This window comes from Ornithodoros turicata, chromosome 2, assembly GCF_037126465.1.
Source record: "Ornithodoros turicata isolate Travis chromosome 2, ASM3712646v1, whole genome shotgun sequence".
NCBI lineage: Eukaryota > Metazoa > Arthropoda > Arachnida > Ixodida > Argasidae > Ornithodoros > Ornithodoros turicata.
The window spans coordinates 112,044,627-112,067,094 of record NC_088202.1 but is presented as its reverse complement, the minus strand read 5'-3'; the positions used below and the strand labels follow the sequence as shown (position 1 = coordinate 112,067,094).

Genomic DNA, 22,468 nt, shown 5'->3' with positions numbered 1-22,468 from the left:
TTCCATCATGCTGTCCAGTAGCCCCATGCAGAATTTCAGTGGATGCCGTTCCTTTATACGCTGCAGCTTAGCTTCCAGTGTAGACACTGTAGGAAGAAGGTACCCTATGTACATGCTCTGCTCTCGCTGTAGAAGATCAAGTGCCTGTACTCTCGGCGCTGTGACCAGGGCTCGGAACCGTTATTTTCTGTGGTTCGTTTCAAGTTCCGGTTCGAGGTTATCGGTTCGGTTCGGGTTTGGGTTCAGAGCAACCAAAATAACGGTTTGAACCGATATTAATCGGTTCGAACCGGTTTACGTGTGCTGTGCTAAACAGTGTACGACATGTGAGTGGTAATATCAGGTTCCGGCGATGGCTTGCTCCTCCTTCCATCCTCTTACTCCCTCACCTCTACACTTCGTAGGTACTAAGAGCCATGATGCAGTTCACGACAGCAGATCATCCTTTACTGTACCGAAAAGTGCTGGGAAATGGCATACAGCGTACCACTGAACTCCATTGCAAAAGGCTATTTTCAAAGGAAAACAGGGAAGAAAACAAAGGTAACAGGAAAGCGGTCTCGTGGTAGATAGGAGTACCCCAGAGTCCTATGCGCAGGCCGGCACGTTGCTCCCCGTTGAAAAGAGGGACAGAGGCCGCTCCTGTGTTTTCTTTCTCCTCTTCTTCCATGCTTTGGACCACACGCCAACCTCTTTCCCGTGGTCGCTAGACATCTGCGTTGCTTGTGGATATCACTGTGGACTATTAAAATTTACGTCGCCTTCACAATGCGACGCTGAATGAAAGGAAGCAGCCCAGGCAACAATGCAAAGTGTAGCTGTCGCGCAGCACATCTTTTTTTTTTTTTACACCTCGAATCGCAAAAATGTACAGGGATGTCGTGAACCTTTTGGAGGTGAGGTTGTAGGAGGTGCATGGACTCACCACTTCTTAGTTTATCAATTTGTCCGCTCTATAAATTAGACAAGATTCCGAGCGATGCAGGGAGCTGGTGCGCGGCAGTCGACGGCAGGTATAGGCGTTTGTACCGTGTGGCGAACCGGTTACCGCATCATATTTTTTCGGTTCAGTCCCGGTTCGTTCAAGGGGAGACATCATCTGATTTCCTTCATTGTTGTATAAGTTTGATTACTGGCATGTTTTACCACTTCAGCAACAAACACAAAAGGTGGCTACGTCGTCACACAAACGTCACTGCCACGAATGATGTTTCTAGTACTGTCTGCTTGTCCTGCAGGCCGTGACCGGTCTTGTAGTAGAAGGGTAAACCAAGAGCAAACCTCCGAACACACACAAATAAAACTGGACGCGCGGCGCTCATCACAAGGCAGACACCTGAGCGTCTGAGCTGCAATCACGACTCCCGTCGTCTGCTTAGGGGAGTGCCCTGCGCATGCTCTTGGGGTCAGGTGAGCGGTCACACAGTAGACAGGAGCATCCCAGAGTGCAATGCGAGGCTGGCACGCCCGTCCCCATGGCAAAAACTTGGAAGGGCCGCTCCACTCCTGTGTTTCCTTCCTCCATGATCTGACTAGACCGACCAATGTTGCCAACATAGAGTGCGCAACCAGCGAATGGCGACCTGATTCCGTGACAGCTAACTGCAAGAGTAATTGCCGTTTGAGTACAAATTACAAGAAAAAAGTAACTAAGTTATAGTTACAATTACTTGTTTCAGGGTGTACTTAGTTACTGTAATTAATTACAGTAACTTAATTACTTGTAATAACGTTACTGCAATTACTTAATTACTTGTAATTAAGTTACTCACAGCTCTGGTTGCTGGTCAAGGTACTCAATCACCCTTTGAAGGCCTGCCGGTTGATGGAGACAACTTCAGTCGACTAGAAGAACACAATGAGAATTTGTGGCACGTGATAACCTTGCAATACAACTTGAACGCACAGCACTCGCATACACAGACCAGCTTTGAGAGGAAAAATAACGCTGCCATGTAAGTGGGATATGGTGTAGTTCCGTGGTTGGGGCAAGGCTGAGCATGATCACACAGCCGTCAAGACAGACAGACAAGAGATACACGCTGTCTCAAATCGGCAACCCTCAAGTTGTTGCTGATTTCAGCTGCTGTGACTGTTTCGTTTTCTCTGTGCCCAAGCTCACGCTTCTTCAAACTCATGTAATTTCGTAACCAACTTCTCTGAGAAACTGCGTAGTTCTACATACAAGAGCGCTCTATAGGACTCAGTAGCCCTACAGCTGTCGTTCAAATGTTCATATTATGTGCAAGCTTGTGCGGACACTTACGTGCAACTTCGGTCTTTATATGCTATCCTCTTTTTCGTCTCGAACAAGGCAGGTGCAGCATCCCTTCTCAGCGACTTTTCGAGTCCGAATCGGCTGTTAGGAGAACGACCTCGTAACATTTTGGCGCAAAATGCTTTGAGCACAGACGACTGTTGCCTTTAGACGAAGAGTCGGTGCTCGTACGTTCGGACGACTCTCGATTCCGCTTTCAGCCTGGCCATTGCTTGCGATTGCGAAACTGCGAGCAAGTGAACACGCCAAGAAGAGCCAAAGCAAAAGCTGACCGTTATGTCAGTAGTTCAAGCGAACGATCGGACAGCAAAGCAAAAAATCGATGTCTCCGTAACTACAGGGTATTCGTCTAAACTGTTTTGAAGGTACATTCAGTAGGCACCAACCTTTGTGCCTGCTCGTTTTTGTGGTGATCTGTCACAATGAATTTCCTTGGAGCTCACCTTTACACAACAACGTGATGGAAATAGCAAGAAGGGAATGTTGTAGGACATCACTGTAACGTCTCGTGCACACTGCCCGGCAAATCTCACTCCTAAGGCTCCACGTCCACACATGATACAGCGAGGCATCGGGGTGTTGCAGAAACGAAAAATGGGCTGGCAAGTCCTTGGCGCTGCTCGGGTACATCAACAAGCACCTCACGCAATAAAGGGCAGGGGAGCTGCTCGACAGTGTCGGAATATACCAAATGTTAGATTTTTATTTGGCTCTTTTGCGCTGTCCTTTTCTTTATTTGTGTGTGTGTGTGTGCCTGTGTGTGTGTGTGTCCTTTTTTATCCAGTCATCGATGCATTATCCGGTAGTACAGCACGCGTTTAAGACTTTTCAATGTCGCTTACACTGCGGAAATTGTTAATGCGGATGAATATGGTTGGGCATTACGCTAAACCGTTGAAAGGTACTTTAAATGTACTGTAAAAGAGCTTAAGGTAAAGGTCATACTCGTATATATCGAAATATGCAAGTTTGCGCTGCGAGTCTTTGTGCTGTGTTCATCCTGCTGTGTTTGCTCAGCTTAACTACTACATGTTTTATAAGTGCAAAGTGCGTGCTGTTCTCCAGGCCTAAAAGCAAGCAACAACAACAAAAAAGAACTCCCTAACATCGAAAACCGGGGTTGGCACGACAACATAACAACGGCGTTTCAACACGAAACTTTGGCTTTTCCTCTTCTTTTTTTTCTTTTTTTGAGATAAACATATACCCCATGATGATAAACCTGTGCGATGGGCAACGTACGAAACACACAACAGCTCAACATATATCCCTCCTCTGGTACTTGCTCTGTTCCGCATTTTACACAGTGTACTTGGTATACACAAAATTATATTTTAGTTTGCGTAGTACCGAATTATGGTAAAGGTTATTTGAGAACACATAGCACTTCGTTTTCATTTTCTTCTTTTAAACATTACTCCGCACCGACTCATCTGCGAATTCTTCTGATTTTTCTCGAGTTGTTCGTGGTCTTTGCTGTTGTGTATATTACGGAAGTCGGGCACTGCTTCCGTAGATTAGTGTGTAGCATACGTCAAGGAAAGCATTTCATGAGACGAAGTATTGCGCCGTCTGTTTCATTCCATTTCCGCTGACTGCCGCACTGTGGAGTGTCATGTGTTGTTTCCTCCCTCAACAGCGATATTGGAGCCGTGTTTGCAGATGGAGTTTGGCCGAAAGAGAACGCAAAACAAATAACTGAGGCTCTGTCAGCAATTTCTTTGTAGAACTCTAACTAGTATTTCTTGGTTTGCTGAAAACAAAGTACCGAGCTGCTTCAAACCGCATCTGAGCAACCTGTGCGTGCATCGTAGATGTTACCAGAAAAGCTCCAGTCGCGAGCCCGATAAAATGCTCAAATACTGCGCACATAACACGAACAAATAAATATATCCCATAATCTATTTTGCAGGCAAACGCTACACTTCTCACTTCGCAACTGTTGCTTGAACAGCCTTGCTTTCCCAACATGTAGCATTTGGCGCTGCTTTTCGATTGACGTACAAAAATAATAGTAATAAACGACGATTTTATGCCTTGCTATTATAACTCTCGAGAGTTCGGAACGAAGTACACGCATTCTTTTTTTTTAAATTCTGCGTTAGCGCGGCGAAGCAACTGTGGCTATGAGCGGCGTACAGACGTGGACAGATGCATGGACAGCAGGAAGGAGTGGGGGAAAGGGGGTTAGTATGCGTCCTGGGCCGACTTCAGTGGGGAACTATGCCGACATTCGTCTGGAAAGTCTTCGGAAAACCCTGGGAAAACCTCGGAAAGCACAGCCGGTGACAGGATTCGAACCCGTGTCTCGTGTTACATGTCGTGTAAGAGTGTTACATTCAAATTCGTCCGCTAATCTCTGCCTGATACTGGTGCAATCAGACATACCTGTCGGATTCACCGTACAACTTGGGCCCTCAACCAAACGCAAACCGACCATGTAGTTCGCTTTCACATGTGTGCTCTTCGTCAGATGTTATAGAATAATGTGTGATCATGGTTCTGTTTATGATACCTTTCTTAAATACACAGCTGAAATTTGCAACACCTAATGCCAATGTGTACACCAAGTTTTTCCAGATGAAATGGGTGGAGCAAAACTGCTTCCGCTCTTATAGCACAGCGTGGATAGTTTTGAGCGAACGTGCCACTGCTCGTACAACCTCACACACGCTCACATGCGACAACAGTGTGTTTATTGCGCGATATGTCACAGGCACTGCTCGTCGCTTCGCATTCAAACTGAGTGATGCACATGAAAAGCGCGCTGACTAGGACAGAGAGAAACAATGATTGACAGGTCCAGTATAACCCAAAACGAATATATACGAGGGGTGTTCAAGTCAAACCGGGACTTTTCATTTTTCGCTAAAGTAAAATGAACTTACAGGCCAGAAATTAGTTTTATATTTCAACGTAATCTCCAGCTGCACTAATGCACTTGTCCGAGCGTTTCACGAGGGCTTGGATGCCAGCAGCGTAGAAATCCTTACCGGCGCGTAGCAACCATGATCGGACCACATTCTTGATCTCGTCGTCGCAGCTGAAGTGGCGGCCTCCACGGAACGCCTTCAGTGGCCCGAAGAGATGGAAATCGCTGGGGGCGAGGTCTAGACTGTAAGGGGATGTGGCAGCAACTCCCAGCTAAGTTCCTGTAAGGTGCGTGTCGTGAGATGCGCGGTATGCGTGCGTGCATTGTCCTATAGGAGGAGGACTCGTTTGGTGATGAGGCCCGGCCGCTTTTGCTTCAGCGGCTTATGCACATCCCTGAGAACCTGGCAGTAATATGCACTATTGATCGCACTATATGCACTATTGATATAGAGACATGTTATCCGTCGGTCCTTAAGGTAACAAGGTCCTTAAGGATCACAAGTTGGACGTTCTCAGGAACTCTGACACAGGGCTCTGAGCCGCACCGGCCGGGATCGTCCTGCACTGATGTACGGCCATCTAGGAACCGCTTGCACCACTCAAACGCTTTGCTGCGGCTAAGTGTCTTGTGGCCATACTGAGCCTGAATTTCAGATGACTTCACGCCTTCATTCACGAGAAACTTTATGACAATTCGCTGTTCGATGTGCGCGCTCAGCTCGTTGTCGGCCATCTTGTCCAGCACGTGTCTTCTCTTTTGCAGAAACTTTGGACCACCATGAACAAATGCACAAACTTTGGACCACGTGGTGAACGCGGAGGCCTGTCGCGTGTGAAAATGACGAAAAAGAAGCGAGCCATTTGTACATCCAGGAGACAGAAAGTCCCGGTTTGACTTGACCACCCCTCGTATTTCGTGCGATGACGTGTCCTGCAATATTCCTATATAGGAGCTTGCTTTCATATCAGAAGAACCAGAGGAAGATCAATATCAATAAGTTCGAGAAACCTACTGATGATATAATCAATAGCACCCCCTCAGAAATCCTGATAGCTATAGGGATTGCTCCTCTCCCATCACCATAAACTATTTTCCGGTTCCATTTACAGATGTGATATTGCCCACACAACCATAACCGTAGTCGAGTGCCGCTGTAAAGCGGCTGAATCGAAAATGATTCAAAGTATCGGTAGCCGAAACCATTTCTATTACAAATGCAGGAATATTTCCATTGACGAGCGCCTGTAAATCGATTTACGTTCAGTGTGCCAGCGGGCATGTTCAGTATAAGATATGAGGTGCACCGTTGTGCTTAGCGAACCTTGAATTCCGTTAAAATTGAGACATCGCTCGCATAAGAGCACAGGGAGCCGTCAAGTAATGAGTGTCCGAATGTGTCATACAAGTACCCGAACAATTACACTCACGGAGTCCAGAGAGTTTATGGCTTATCATCCATGTTAAAAATAAGTCCTATCACACATTCTCGCAAGTCCACATCCCAAGCAGCACAACATCTTGGCTCGATATTGGGAGCATTGGTTCCATATTGAGCTGGTATTGCCGATATGCAGCCTATACTGGGCCAAAGTATTGTGCTACTTGGGATGTTGCTTCTAAATGCGATAGCATTTCGTTAACGCACTTTTTTGGCCTCGGTGTCCGAGTTGCGTCACACTGCTCGGAGAGGTTTCTTTATCGCTGCGTCGGTCGGTTCGTTAGGAATTTTTAGAAGGATCGGAAGGATTAGAAGAGGTTGAGCCGGTGGAAGGTCTTTGCAATAGCAATTCCGAAAACATGATAAGCCAAGCACCTGAAGCCTGTCAAGATGGCTGAGTGGCTCAGTTCGAGCTTGTTGGCTCCAATTGGAGCAGGTGAGATGGCTCAGTTCGCAAAATACAAATGCCGGCAATGAACGTTGCGCGCTTCCACGATTTTTCGAAAAAAACATCTTAATTTTTTTAGGCAACTTCCGGACTCCTCTCTCCACCCCACGTTTGAAGCCTGCCAGCGGCAGAGCAGCTATGACGAGAAGACGGAAATTGACCTTGGACGAGCAATGTTGCCAGACGTGCAGCAGATTGCAGACCCCGTGGCGTCATACTTTCCCAAACAATGAATTAATTTTATGTTATTTCCGCGTTACCTAGAAAAATAATACCTTCGAGGAAATACTCTGAGACACGAGGATTGCGATGGCAATGGGCTGTGAGCGCGTCAAGTCGTGTCTGCGGCTATTTGTCACATCCTCGATCGCAGTTATATGTGAAAAACAACAAAATAAATACAATTAGTAAATATATCAATTCGGAGGGTTCAAAAGCCACGAGGTTTAGTGCGTAGTGGCCCTTAAAAGGGACGGCCGCATGCGTTCTACTTGATTTTGAAACTACTGTGTCATTTTACTCCTTCTGGACCGCTGGCCACTGACTATCGAAAATCCTACGTGAAATAGGGGTGTCGTTTGACTGTGATTTGACGGAATACATGACAAGAGCAGACGCCGGATGTTAAGAGTGTGCCGAAATACCCTCTCTAGAAAAACGAGAAAACGTCGCTCCCTAAGAACCAACGAGGGCGCATCCCTGAGAAAAGGGCCGAGCGGGCGTCTCATAGAGTTACGGGAAACAACAAGAATTGGCCGAGGCAGACCACAGTTAGGGACGACAGAGACACGTAAGCCTCAAGCGCCCATTAACGATGGTTGTGCAGTGACGTCACGTTTGATCATGTGACATTGGAAAACATATCGCCGCACCGGAGTCACAGTAGGAGGGCATGCCGTGAGATGTTGCGGTATGCGTGCAATTACGAGAGGAAATTGTAAAAACACACGCTGCTGCCTCATTCAACTGCCTCAGTATGACGCCTGTGACGCATCCCCATGTTATCCAATACCACGTGGCTCAAAGGCGCTCTTAGGCTGCGCGTGACTTCATGCGCACAAGCCTCATTAACGAGTTCACAACTCAGGGAAAAAAAGCGCTGATGCCAGATGTCGTACCTGTGTCTTCTGATCTCCGGTCAGACATGCTACAGCACGCCTTTCCCTTGAGCTAGAGTGCCTCAAGTATACAGGGGTGGGGTGGGGGGCGGACAACGAAGTACGGTATTCCCATTATATCTTACATCTTACCGACTTAACGGACACGAACACGGACAACGCTTAACCTTCTGTTTTGATCTCCAGGAAACGTCAACGAATCTTCGGAAAATTTCTACTTTCCTGAAAAAACAAGACACGTGCCTTTGAATGCCGATACAGGTGCTCCTCCTGGATGCCAATCGTTATCATTCAGCCAGTTCCGTTCAGCCTGCATAAAAGCAAGACCCTGGATTTCGACACATCTCACTTGTGACAGCAGGGCAGCACACGGACAACGCTTATCCTTCTGTTGTGATCTGCAGGTTGGTTTCACGACTTCTTAGTAGTTCTTACAACCTCTACCTGCTGTTCTGCTGCATAAAAGTGTTGTTTGTGTGTGAGGTACAAAAACCTGAAGACATAGTTATGGGAAGCACTGACCAATTCAAAGAAATTCAAAAAGCCGTTACTGATATAACGGGTTAGATAAGTCTACTCAGCAAACATGTATCTACAGACATAATGACCGTAAGAACACTTCTTGAAAAAGAAATCTTGGAGATGACTACTTCGGTACAATACATGAGCGATTCCTTTGAGGAAATGAAGACAGCCTTTAAGGATGTACAGGAAAACACATCAGAATTGAAAGCCGAAGTTACTGGCATTAAAACCAAAAATGGCGCCCTAGAAAGAGACATTTCAACCCTCAAGTCTTGGTGTCGCTCAAAGAGTATTCACGAAGATATAACGCGGAAATAAAAAACAACTTTCCCCTAAAACCAAATGAATGCTGAGCTGACGTAGTCTGTGATATATCCAGAAGGCTTGGCCTAGATCTAGCAGCAGATGCCATTCAAGTAGCTCACAGAATCCCAACACAGGATCCAGCTGAACTCAACATTGTAGTACGTTTTTTCTCTCGGCAAACGCGTGACATATTTGTTGCCCCATCCAAAAACCAACGTTTAAACCACGACCATCTCTATAATACACGACCATAACACTCGCACCTAGCCCCAGTGCCACTGATGTATTTTCGCCAAGCGGCCGCCGCGCGTTTGTGGCGCTGAATACGGGACCCTCGGCAGACGACGCATGCTATGCTGATACCGTTGCTGCCGTCATTCGCGTTTGGTTTTTTGCTATTTTTCACGCGGTGGACAGTGTTTGTCTCCAGTGCATGGTTTGTGCATGGTGCAGACGTGATGGTGTACTGCACCGTGCCGCTTTGCAAGCCGAAGAAAGCAGTGTCGAACATAAGTATTTCATTCCACGAGTTCCGCTCAAATGCCGTCTTACGGGAGAAGTGGCTCGAAATATATCGCGGCGAGTTGACACAACACGCAAGTAACTGGATTGCGAATTGCGATTGTTTCATTTCATATAGGGTGCACTTTATGGATGGCAGTGTGTACCATAAATAGTTTTATCTAATATAGCTGAGTACCTTTTACGCATCTCTCTCTGAAAAAACGAATAATGAACCGTGGCCTCCTACCAGGGGTGGACATAAATGCATTTTTTGAGTATTTAAATATCAATATTACAATACAAAATACTTTGTTGAAAGGGGTGTTTAAATACTCTTCATAAATACTTTTCGATAGGAGTATTTAAATATACAGTATTTAAATGCCGTAACTAGTACCATAAATACTGTGATGAAGATGTCATCTGGAATTACAGAAATAGCGATGATCATAACAACAAGTCAGCAAGGAAAAATAGCATTAATTTGTTAGATGATCACGGTAATTTTAATAACAGAAGTTTTTGACTGCGTCACTTAGGATTCTTGTGTTCGGCCGCATAGGCGCCGACTGCGGGAGGGGGGGGGGGGGCGTGGCATACAAGTAGCATGTCCCAGTTTCTAGAGAAGTTGGAAAATGCGTTGCACACAGTTACCACTTGTAATCAGAAGGCAATTATAGTTGGTGATTTTAACATTGATACGGTATCATCAGATAGTTTTCCCTACCTTGAAATGCTGTCCTCCTATGACTTTCGTCAGTTAATCAATCTACATACACGTGTCACAGAAAATACGCGCACCATTATAGATCACGTACTTACAAACCTAGATAACCGTGAGCAACGTGCTGGTGTGCTCAATTACGATATCACCGATCGCTACCCAATATTTATTATCGTATCCGCCACGGCTACTCGCCAAAAACAGAACAACACGACGAAACATCATATTGATCACTGCAAATTTCGTGAGCAGTTACTGATCGCAGATTGGACGTTCAACCAAAATGATGATGTTAATTCCCAGTTTAATGCTCTTCTGAACCTGCTACTAAGTGCTATGTCTAATTCCACGGTGACAGTGCGCAAGAAAGGATATACCGTGCCATTGTGTCCATGGTTAACTACCTGACCACTACGTATATTGGAAGAGAAACAAAGATGGTATCAAAAATATAGAAAGCAAAAAGATAACAAATACTACTATAACAAATATAAAAGCTATAGAAATATCGTAACTAGGGAAATACCAAACGCTAAAGTAATGTATTACAGCGAACAAATATATAAATGTGGACGCGAAAGTAAAAAAAAAAATATTGAATATTATTAATACAGTGATTGCCACACCCACAGTTAGAACTCTGCCTGACCTACATAGGCTACAACTCACAAACGAAGAACTGTGTAAGAATTTCAATGAGTACTTTGTCTCCGTGTGCCATAGTCTGACACAAGCTTTCGATGGCACTGTCACTAGTGATTATTCACGATATTTGGGTCACGCTTGCAGTAACAGCTTCGTATTTGAACCTATCACTGCAGACGAAATAATCAGTACTGTACGTGAAATGAAGTGTACTACGGCACCAGGAGTAGATGGGATGAATATTTCTCTACTCAAGAGTACCATGGACATTCTTTGTCCCCCACTGTGCTATCTTGTCAACCACGCTGTAAATAGTGGGGTATATCCTGACGCATTGAAAGTAGCTAGGGTAGTTCCTATATTTAAAGCCGACAACCCAGACTGCGCTTGACTGCGCAGACTGTGCTTAGTAATTATCGTCCGATTTCAGTACTCACGTCAATAAATCTGGTTTTGGAAAAGCTGATAGTAAAGAGGGTCACGCAATATCTAGAAAAATTCAACATTATTAATGAAAATCAGCATGGGTTTAGATCAGGAAAGTCCACTTCAACTGCGACACTCGCAGTCAGTCAACTTATTAATTCAGCCCTAAATGACAGACTACTGGTCTTAGGTATCTTTTCAGACTTGAAGAAAGCATTTGACACAGCTAATCATAACATTCTTGTGGACAAATTAGAGCACTATGGATTTAGAGGTCACATTAACTTATTTCTTCGGAGCTACCTGAGAGGTCGCAAACAGATGGTCACAATTAATGGCGTATCATCGATGTACGAACAAGCAAATACTGGTGTACCCCAAGGGTCTGCATTAGGGCCTATCTTATTCTCTCTATTCATTAACGATCTCCCCAATGCATTAAAGGCTGCATCTTCGTTCCTTTACGCGGATGACACAAGTTTGTTCTACTCGGGTAAAACTTTAGACCAGATTAGTAGAACTATAGAAAAATGATCTTCGAGAACTAGAACAGTGGTTATTTTATAATCAACTTACCTTAAACACATCTAAAATCACGTACATTATATTTCACACTCCTAAGGCCCTGATAGAACCGAACACTTTTTCGGTGACTTTATGCAATACCTTGATATTACAGTCATATCAAGTCAAGTATCTCAGTATTATCTTTGATAATACACTATCATGGGGGTCACAAGTAACATCAGTACAAAAGAAACTTGCATACGGCTGTCATGTATTGATTAAATGTAGGAACATATTCCCCACTCAGGTAATGAGACTATTGTATTTCAGCTACATTCAAACTCATATCACATACTGTCTAGAAGCATGGGGTCGCACATATAAGTCCTATCTGAGTGATCTTGTTCGTCTACACAAGCGGTCTGTAAGAATCATCATGTTCGCCAAATATTCTTCATTCAGGACACTATTTACGCAGTTAAACATCTTACCAATTGAACAACTGATAGCACAAAAATGGGCACGTGTCATGTACGGCATTGTCAGAACTAACGAACCTATACATGTATCATTGCTAAATTATCCCAATAGATCAACCCGTACACAAACCGAACGCAATTTCAACCTCCCATTACTAAGGAATGTTTATGGTACTCGCATTATTCAGTACTTTGGTGTTCGAATATGGAATGAACTGCCGCTCCAGGTAAAAAATAGCCAACAATTTTTTGCGGCATGCCGCCAATACATTATTAGTGATCATTTCAGTGTATGGTAACAATATTGTATATGTTGTCATGGTTTGATTGTTAAAGGTTTGTAATCGCCAGCTTACACTCCTGTAGGAGCTTTTGAAGTATGTAAAATTATGTATTTTGTGAATTTTCTTCTTTCAGTACATGATGGTAATCTTGTGTTTATAGTCCCATGCTTGTAAACATACTTTTTTCCCCTACTGTTCTTGTGAGGCGTTACTGTATTACACCTTTTTTCCTTTTTTACGGTTGTAACTAATTTCCGAGAATATCTGCCCGACTGCCTGTACCACACTATGTATGAATTTAGTGGGCCCGTCACTAGCATCAGCTAAGGGACCACACAGTTTTTTGGCAATTGTCAACTGTAATATGGTGAAATAAATAAAGAAAGAAAAGAAGGAATATCCCTGCTGGGTCGTCGGACGTGTTTCGCCTGTGATTGCACGGCATCCATTATGGCTACCGAAAGATCGAGAGCACGTGTTAGGAGCCACTTATCTCTATGTATATGCTGGATCGCGCATAGGAGACGGGCGCGTGGGAGAGAGGTGCGGCAACCGGCCGCCATGTTGGAGGGCCCACTGGCGCCGGCCATAGGAAACAATGGGAAGCGATTTGATATGGAGTATTTATTGCGCTTTAAACGCTCCTCATTGCTGATTAGCACGCATTTTTCTTAGGAATCAGTGTGCTGATGTATTCCGAACGTGCTTCAGCCGTGTTCCTGTAGTTTTTAATGGTATTTGCCTTCTTTTTCTTCTCCGCTGCCTGTATTCCGAATAGGGGGTCGTAACTGTCGTGCACAAGGCGCACACGCACGAAGGTGAATTTGGTGAATGTCAACTTATAAGATTAATTATTTTTGCTCAGAAAGGTTTCACACTGTTTGTTATTGTAAGGTACTTCCGTTTTTCTATTTTTTGTTTGTTTTGGTTTGTTGTTCGGTTTTCGTGTGGTGTTCCGTATGGTTCTCGTTCTTTATTATGTGGTTTGGTATTGTATGGTTCTCGTTTGACCTTTTCCGTTATCGTATTATGTTCCACGAGTGTCTCTGTGTGTGTTCTACAATAAGACCTCGATCCTTATTCTGAAAGGGCTCACCACCAGCAGCGAGGTGGAGTATAGAACCTGGCGATGAAACTCCCCATTCCTCATCTTAAAATAACGTTACTGTCACGAATGCGTTGCAGTTATTCAGCTGTCAGCTTACTTCATTATAGAAATTCGAAGCGCTGTGCACGAAGAGCATGCACATGCATGACTTCACACGCTGTAGGAGCGACTGCACATACGAGGTTAACACAGCTGTTTATTTACTTCCACCGTACCTCACAAATTAAAAGAACAGTGGAACAAATTGGCATATTGGCGCAGGTTCTGCATCCGCTTCTTCGGCACAGCTGAACGACTGTGACAGGAACCTGCAAGCACAAGCGCATTGTTGATAGAAAATACATGGTTTTGAGATTGATAGGAATAGCCACACATACTTTCTTAGTTCGTAATGGCACCAGCGAAGTAGCAATGCAAACAAGACCGAGTTGTCAGATGCATGCGATACGGATAAACAGATTTTTCCTCAAAATAAAGAGCTTACCCGTGAAAAATTATCCCTCTTTCTCTGTCCGTGTGAAATGTACTCAAAGCTGCAACAAACTGGCATGACATGCCCTTTCTTTTAAAGTAAGTTTAAAAAAATACGGGCAGCCCCGCTTGAACTAAATGCAGACGACAGAATGCGTTGGGCCCACCAATATATGGCGGCCGGTGACCACGCTTTGGAGCACCCTATGCGCGATCCAGCCTATACTATAGAGATCAGTAACCGCGTTTACTTGAATACGACACTAGCGTATCGTATCCAGTTGTCGAATCGAATCCACCCATGTAAACGCGTCAATTCGCTAGGAGAGCGTATCGTATTCAATTCGGTAAACACAGGTAGATCGAGACGGTGGATGCGCATTCAGACTGTGCATGTAAACAGACGATGCGCATCAAGGCAAGAAGAGAGGATTATGGGAAGCGCCGTTCGGCTGCGGGCTAGTTGCGTCGTCTGCTACTCCTAGTCGGGATCACAAAATGATGATATTAGGGAGTTCGCAGCCACGCTCCGTTTTGGATATGTAGGTTAGTCTACACTAACAGAAGCAGCAGGGCTTGGAGCCGTAGAGCAGATTTTATTCTGAAGTACGCTTGAAAATGGGGCGTAGATGCTACGTTTTCGACGTTTCAGCGTTCGGTGCGAAGGTAGCGGGACACCGGAAACGGCAGTATTTGCGGAAGTGCGCCTCTGACTTTCCGATATGACACGGCGTGGCGCCACCTCCGGTCTGAGCTCGATGCGCATTCATGTAAACGGTGGCGTATCGTCTTCTCTCCGGTTTCGACTCGATTCGATACGCTTGTGTCGTATTCATGTAAACACGGCTAGTGGTAGGAGCAGCACACTTGGGGACGGGCGACTTCTTCTTCTTCTAACGGGACGACTATTATTGGTACGATTGCAGATTTTCGTCATCGTTACCATAGTGATACATACGCCATAGTGATACGCCATAGTGAAAACATAGTCCCGCACCCGTTGCCTGTTTCTCTCCTGGTTGCGTGTGACAGGAAATGAGCAACTTCCTCTTCCTCGTCAAGTACCCTCTCCAGTACGATAGCTTTGTGAATCGTGCTTACGACGCCGTCGTACGCGCGTCGCAGGCTGCGACGTCTTAAAGCATCTTAGCGCTACTTACGATCGCGTTTGCGAATCCGACACCTGAGTAGCGTATCATCGTTTGAAAGATCAAGGAAAAAGAAGATTGCTTGCTTCCGCGTGCGATATGCACGTGAGGTGTGCTGGCCGATGCAATACTTGTTCTACACCGGTTTCCGAGCGGAAGAAAATGAGCCGGCACGAAACGAACACGAACGGATATGAAAATGAAAAAAAAAAAAAAAAAAAAGAAACACGGGAAAATGAAGTAACTCGGCAAACGGGAGTCCACACATGCACAGTTCTTGTGACTACCACGGGGTAGTAGCACTAAAGGCGGCGCCCATTGAATCGCGCTTCGCCCTCCCCTATCTCGAGAGAGGAAAGAAACAAAAACGAAACCGAAGCCGTCGTGAAGTTTAGTTCACCGACTTTCGCTAAAACGTAACGCACTGCACGTAAAACTTTATTCTCTAAAAGGTGGCTCTCTAAGAAGAAGCCTCAAAAACGGGGCTCGCTAAGACGAGGCTCGGTAAACGAATGGGCTCCGCGAGCCTAGTGGCATCGGTTTCATAGATGGGTTCCTGGACGCGACTGTCCTTCTAGCTGAAGGTTTACACACGTATGAAAAAAGTGACATGTTCCCGAGTCTGAGGAGTAAAAAAAAATTTGTTTCGTTAAACACAATTGTGTCATTCAGTGATGACAAATGGAAATGCTCAGTGGTATTGTCATCGGTGATGCGCATTAGCAATATCGAAAGGACGCTCGTGCTCAGAACGGGCGGGGCGGCCTCGTAGTCATGTTGCTTTCTGCGTTCTGGACTGCTTGTTCGAGAAGCGTTTTAAGGAACCATCCAGGATTACTCAAGCACCTACAGCGCCACGATATGAAGGGCACGAGTGTGAGTAACACCAGCAACGCACAGCGATCTATGTCTGCCAGTGTGTCTGGACAAAAGTCCGTGTCGTTTTCTAGGATGGAAAACCCAGAGCAATCTCAAACCCAGATCACCGTAAGTAGCATTCCATTGGTTAAAGCTATTTATCCTGAACTGAATATATTACGCCGTCTTGTTCATATATTATTCGTTCGCTCATTGCGTAGGTAAAATCAAGCGCAGTAAGTACAGCATAAGGTATATCTGTGTATTTTTATGTTTGTTTTCATTTCGATCTCTCTACACGAGATCTGAAGCTATTCTTATGGAGAGGGGCACATACCTAAGGGAAGCCGATTCAATCTAATGACATGTGAACCGTGGATCATACAGCACTCGGAACATGGCACTGGGATATGAACCGGGAGAAGCTAAAAAATTTACGGCGATGACCAGGGAAAAATTACCAAATCTCTCGCGATGCTTGCGACTCTCCAAATTAATCTGTAAGTGTTTCTATAAACAAGAAAGCTACATAGCGCCAAATTTAGATTACTAAATTTATTTGAAATAGCCACTGCGCTAGTAATTTTTAGCGCGTTACGTATGTGAACTGCTCCGCATTTCTAGGTGTATCTCGCATACGGACAGCGAAGTACATACTCACACTGAATGTGCTTCAGCTCCTCTACTCAATGACCGCGTTCCAAAACAAACTCTCCCACGAATTCGTCCAGTGACAGAATTGTACGGCGTGACCAAGAAGGTAGGCGATCCTCGAGTTAATTGTCGAACGGGCGCAAGTACGATTATCGACATGGCGATAGCAGACGACAGTGACATTTGAGCCTCGGAACTCCAAAACCTCTGACCGCTGCTTCGCTTTGCTGTGACGACTTCGGTGTGTGTTCATTCCGAGAACCTGTAGCGCTGTTCTGGTCCGCAGCTAGCTCTAAAACGCGTAGAAGCAGCTTTAGCTGCAGCAATAAACGGAAGCGACTACATGTCGGAGTGAACAGGTACTTTACTGATAAGAAAATTACTCCTGCTGTCGTTGTCGTCAGTCGAACAACATGCAACGAGCTTATGTGTTTTGTATGGTTCCATGCATGCTGCTCTGAAGGAAACAACAGGTCGCAAAATGCGCACTAGAATTTCCGTGCGCCCTCCATGATGCAGCCGAGGCGAGCAACAGCAACAGCAGACGACAGCTCTGGTGTCACTACTAGCTTCCCCCGTCTGATGGGGACTAGCGCGAGTCTGTCAGGAGTCCCTCAGATAGGCAACGCGTTTTAGGAACGCGGGTCGTGACGTAATCGGGTTGATTCTAGAACGCAAAGAGTAGCTACACTCTACGCTCGGGTCTACCCGGGGGAGTTCTGGAACGCAGCTAAATGACTTGGTGACATGTGAACATGCACCCCTTGTTCGCTCAGATCGTTGATGCCCGCCACGTGCAGCTCCCTCAGTGCTGGTGACTTCAATTCAGGAAATGTGCTTAAGTGTGTTACTCTGTTTCACCTTGAAGCGTCGTAATAGACACCGGATTACAGGATAACTGTAACAGACTACGACCACCACTCATATGAAACTGCGCAGCATTACGAATGAGAACACGCAACTATAACAGACGAACTCCGATATCGTTACTCATAGTTTGCCCTCTTGCAACGGTCGGACTGCAAATCAGAGTCGTCTTCGCCGTATGCATGTATTTATCGTTAGTGTCACATTCTCATCCCACTTTGTGACAATTTAAGCATCCTGTAAGCTCCCGTGAGTATGTGGGCTGACGCAGATGACGCAACATTGAAGAACGACGCTACATAACGTTTATAAAGCACCGTAAAAAAAAGCCGAATTTGGCGTCGCTACATTGTAACCTCCTGCAGCGAACACAGCATGAAAGTGTGATATACATGGTGTTGCGCACATAATTGTTGGCAGGTTTCCTTTTCTTTTAACAGTCTATAGCTAATAAATTATTTGTTCGGCATTATCATCTCTGCAGCTTGACGAGCAAAGCCGAAATGAATCGACAAAGGTGCGTGCCGTAAAGTGGAAAAGGGCTCTCTGCGCCATTGCCATTGGCCTCGCCTTGATCTTCATCGTTGTCAGCGTCGTCCGCATGTACCTCGGTTACGGATTCCTGAGTGGCAAGTCCATACCATGTAAATCAGCAGCTTGTATTGAAGGCACTATGAGGATGGAAAGTGCTTTAAACCGGACGTTTCCGGTGTGCACGAGTTTCTACAACTTCGTATGCGGGAGTTGGAAGCCTCGTGAACACGACGCCGCCGACGTTCCACATGACATGTTCATCAACGCTACCCGTAGAATATTCAAGGCCATCGATGAGGGCGAAATCTATCTAGGAGCAGCTGTCGCCAAAGCGGAAGAAATGCTTAAAACCTGTTTACGTCATACAAAGACATCTTCAGCTAACGTTGAGACCTTCAAAAGTTTTATGAAAGAGCGTGGACTTTCCTGGCCTCAAACGGTTGCAGACCACCATCTTCACCCTTTAGATGTGCTTCTAGATCTCGCCATCAACTGGAACGTAGGGCTATGGTTCTCGATTGGAATCAGACGAACTTCAAGGATACCACCCTTGATTCATATCGATAAGGGATCGGTGTCTACCTTGTGGGCGGAGTTTCTGACGCGTCTAGAAAGGATACACCGATATCGAACGTACGTTCAAACATACTTCCGTGTGTTCGATGACAGCGATCCCAACAGCAGCGTGGTTCAAGATCAGAGAAACGACGAGAAAACTATACTCCAACATATCACTAACTTTTCCCCTGGGGAAGAGAATGATGCCTTAATTCAAGCTTCCAATCTCCAGGGTCTTTTCGCTACAGGGCAGCTATGGGTATCCCTTCTAAACAAGAATTTGGCTCCATCTTTTAAAGTGAACGAGACAGATGCCGTCCTGGTGAGCAATTGGAATCAGCTTCAGGCGTTAGACGGTGCTCTGCTCGCATTCAACTCGAGTAGACCTCGTCTCATTCGCAACATCGCATGGACATTTCTGCAGATGTACTTCTGGCTTGCCGCACCTGATATTCTAACCGAGGGCACCGTTACAGTTTTCCACGGACCTTATCGTACCAAGATAACCTGTTTGAGGCTCGTGGAAAGGACATTCGGCATAGCCATACGAGTCCGATTTATTTTGCATGAAATATCGAGCCGCACACGATCCGATATTGATCGTGTCGGCAGCATGGTGCTCTACAGCTTCGTCAGTCAGCTGCGGACAACGAAGTGGATAGATGCGAAGTCAAAATCAACGGCTATGACTAAGATTCGCACGCTGGAGTGGATTATGTGGCCAAATGAGAACCTCTTACGTCCGCATCGCCTCGATGCTATGTTCGAAAACCTCCATAATGCCTCGTCGTCGATTCTACAAACATGGATTCAATGTCAACAGGCGCGAAAAGCTGCCATAGGTCACAAGGACTACGCCGCGGTATTTAACACAGACTTTAATGTACTGTTCAAGTATTTCTATTCCCTCAACACTGTTCATGTGTCTCTGGCAGCAGCGAACTTGCCACTGTTCGCAGAAGGTGGGACGCCCGCTATGAATTATGGTTCCTTTGGAGCTAGATACGCAGCAGCAGTGGCCCGATCATTTGATGCCCTGGGGATTTCATTTGATGAGCATGGAAGGAGAGTGTCATGGTGGTCGCAGGAGTCTCTCAGTAGCTACAAGGATCACACATCGTGCAGGTAAATCTCTTTTGGTGTGCATAAGCGGGGTAATTAAAGTGTCACGCGGGTGCCTTAGACGGGTAGAAAATCCAGCGATCCCGTAAAGACGTATGAGGGGAAATGCTTCAGGAGGAGAGCCGCCGATATTTCGAACAGAGACTGTACTACTTCTGGGCACGGAGAGAGAACAGCAGTATTTTTCTACATACAGGGATGCCTTTAGTTATACAGTCTGCCTTATGAATGCTGCATGGCGATGGTATATCGACTGATGACGTGTTCAGGATCAGGCATCACAGCTGGGACGTTGGGTCATGTAGAACAAACAGGTGTGTTCTGTTCTGGGGTCTGTTCTGCTAAAAGCGAGAGAGGACGCTGACAAGCTGGTGCATACTTGAAGGAGGAACCAGAGACACGGAGGAGATTGGGACGGGCGGATTTGAGAATTGTTGTGTCCATCCCAATCTCCTCCGTGTCTGTGGTTCCTCCTTGTTCAAGTCTGTTCTGCCACTGTAGACGCGAATGAAGGGCATAGGAACAATTTTATAGCTGCTTACATTATAAAGCGTTGCATTAAAATGACTTTTTGGTCCGAAAATGGAATACAATTCGGGAGTGCAGGCACACAATGTCAATGACTGACAATGATAGCGACTGTCATAGTGTCAGGAGGTGAAAGCTAAGCATTGTTCACAAGAAACGAATGTGAACAGGAAGTCTGCGTTTCTTGAGTCTCTGACGTTGAGTTCGCAAAAGCTCAGATGCGCAAACTGGAATGTTCACTACAGTCATTGTCGTGTGCCATCTTATCAGACGCGGTCTCAGCTCTCGCGCTAGAGCAGATATCGCCGTGGAGAGTCGCGGGTTGAGGCGGTACAGCTGGGGCGGCATGCATACGAGCAGCAGGTGGCTCCACACACCTTTAGCACATCTGGGTCAGAGCTCTGACCGAAGTAAAGCGGACACGTAGCCATGATAACCCTTCGGAGTCATCATAATGACAGAGGTCAACAACGTTTTTGTATACTTCTAAGCACTACCGTGAAATTTCTCTTGCAGACATTCAGAACGGGAAGGTTTGACGCTGTCACGACTGGTACCCGCTTTAGAAGCTGCGTTTACGGCGTTCAAGCTCAGCAAAACTCTGAACGCCTCGGAGACTGTCAAGTGGGACAACGGATATATGGACGATTATACTGAGGATCAGCTGTTTTTTATCAGTTTCTGCCATGCTGTATGTGCCAAGAATCCCACTAGGGCGCACAGGGAGTTGTGCGAAGCTCCCCTACGAAACATGCAGCTATTTGCGGAGGCATTTACTTGTTCACGAAAATCGGCGATGAACCCCGAAAAAAAGTGCCGATTTTTCGACAAACGGTCGCAGCTCTGAATAAACTAAGATATACTGTTATGCTCGTTCAGTGTGCCCGACATCCAATAATGTTCTAATTATTCTATCTGCATGAATTTAAAAAAAAATCCGCCCATGTGGCAAGAGATGGCTCTGTGCTTGCCTCTTCATGAACCTGCTTATCTATTCATTCATTCACTCATCAACATGCTTGAATTTTTGTGTGGATTCATTTTTTATGATTGAACGAGTTGTCATGATAGCCTCTCAAGAGACAGAAGAAAAAAAATAAACACAGCGGCCCCCCGCTTTGGCGACTGCAATCCGCACATTCGTCATCCTCTTATTACGCCACTCCTTTACACATTTCAAATCGTCACTTCTAAAGGATATTTCTGCTTTCTTCTATTGTGCATCGTTGTTCTAAACTGTGAAGTAGCTGGTTTGTGTAGCATACACCAGGGCAGATAGCATCATGATTCCTTAAAAGCCGGCTGGTGCCGCACATGAGGGGCGTCGCAACACGTGGTGTGCCTAGGAGACTCCTCCGCCGTGTTGAGGTGACCTTCATAGCATACAGCCTTTTGTTCACTTTGTGCTCTGACGAACCCCATCAAATAAAGCCCAATATTGGTAACAATGGCAGAGAAGAACAGGCACTGGAATTGGCAATGTACGATTGTCATGAAGTCAACAGAAATGTATTGCACTCTTAGCAAGCTATTGCAGCACAATTTTTGAACCTAGATGCTACGCTCATTCCAACATCGTTTCGTTGTTGCACGCTCATTTTCAGCTGTCCGAGGTAGATCGAGCAGGATCGTGGGCACCAAAGAACGTTTGCTACGTTAGAAAAAAAAAGGAGCGGTGGAAAAGCCATCTAAGGCTCTCAAGCTGCAGTCGTAGGGCACAAGGCTCTTGTGTTGTGGTTTGTCATATCATATGGCACGTTTACTTGGGCGCTTGCTCTGGTTCGGACACTTATGCGTCAAGTTATTACAGTATCGGGAAGTGCGCTAAATTTGGAACACCTTTCCACTTAAAATTCTCAAGATATCAAGCTCACGCCGTACAAAAAGTGCGCATGTTCCGTTTCAATGTGTGCAGTACGTTTTCGGCGCTGTATTGCTTCGCGAGATCACCGCAACTTTCCCACAACCGGAACACCCACTGTGCGATAGCTTGTCTCAAGTTGGGCCAGCCATTTGCTAGGAGACCGAAATGCCTCCAGTGCCTGAGATGCGGCGCTGCTGCA

At 45.7% G+C, this 22,468-nt stretch overlaps 1 protein-coding gene across 2 annotated transcripts; it reads left to right on the top strand.

Moving 5' to 3' along the window:
- Positions 1-16,028: 16,028 nt before the first annotated feature.
- On the top strand, positions 16,029-21,269 carry LOC135383956 (endothelin-converting enzyme 1-like). 2 transcript variants are annotated; one of them, XM_064613227.1, is made up of 4 exons: positions 16,029-16,271; positions 16,364-16,378; positions 18,148-19,880; positions 20,922-21,269. In XM_064613227.1, the coding sequence occupies exons 1-4, from the start codon at positions 16,059-16,061 to the stop codon at positions 21,250-21,252; spliced, it is 2,292 nt and encodes a 763-aa protein (XP_064469297.1). In that variant the 5' UTR covers positions 16,029-16,058; the 3' UTR covers positions 21,253-21,269. The 2 variants fall into 2 exon arrangements, with proteins under 2 accessions (XP_064469297.1, XP_064469298.1); XM_064613228.1 differs by having other exon boundaries at positions 16,364-16,394.
- The last annotated feature ends 1,199 nt before the right edge of the window (positions 21,270-22,468 follow it).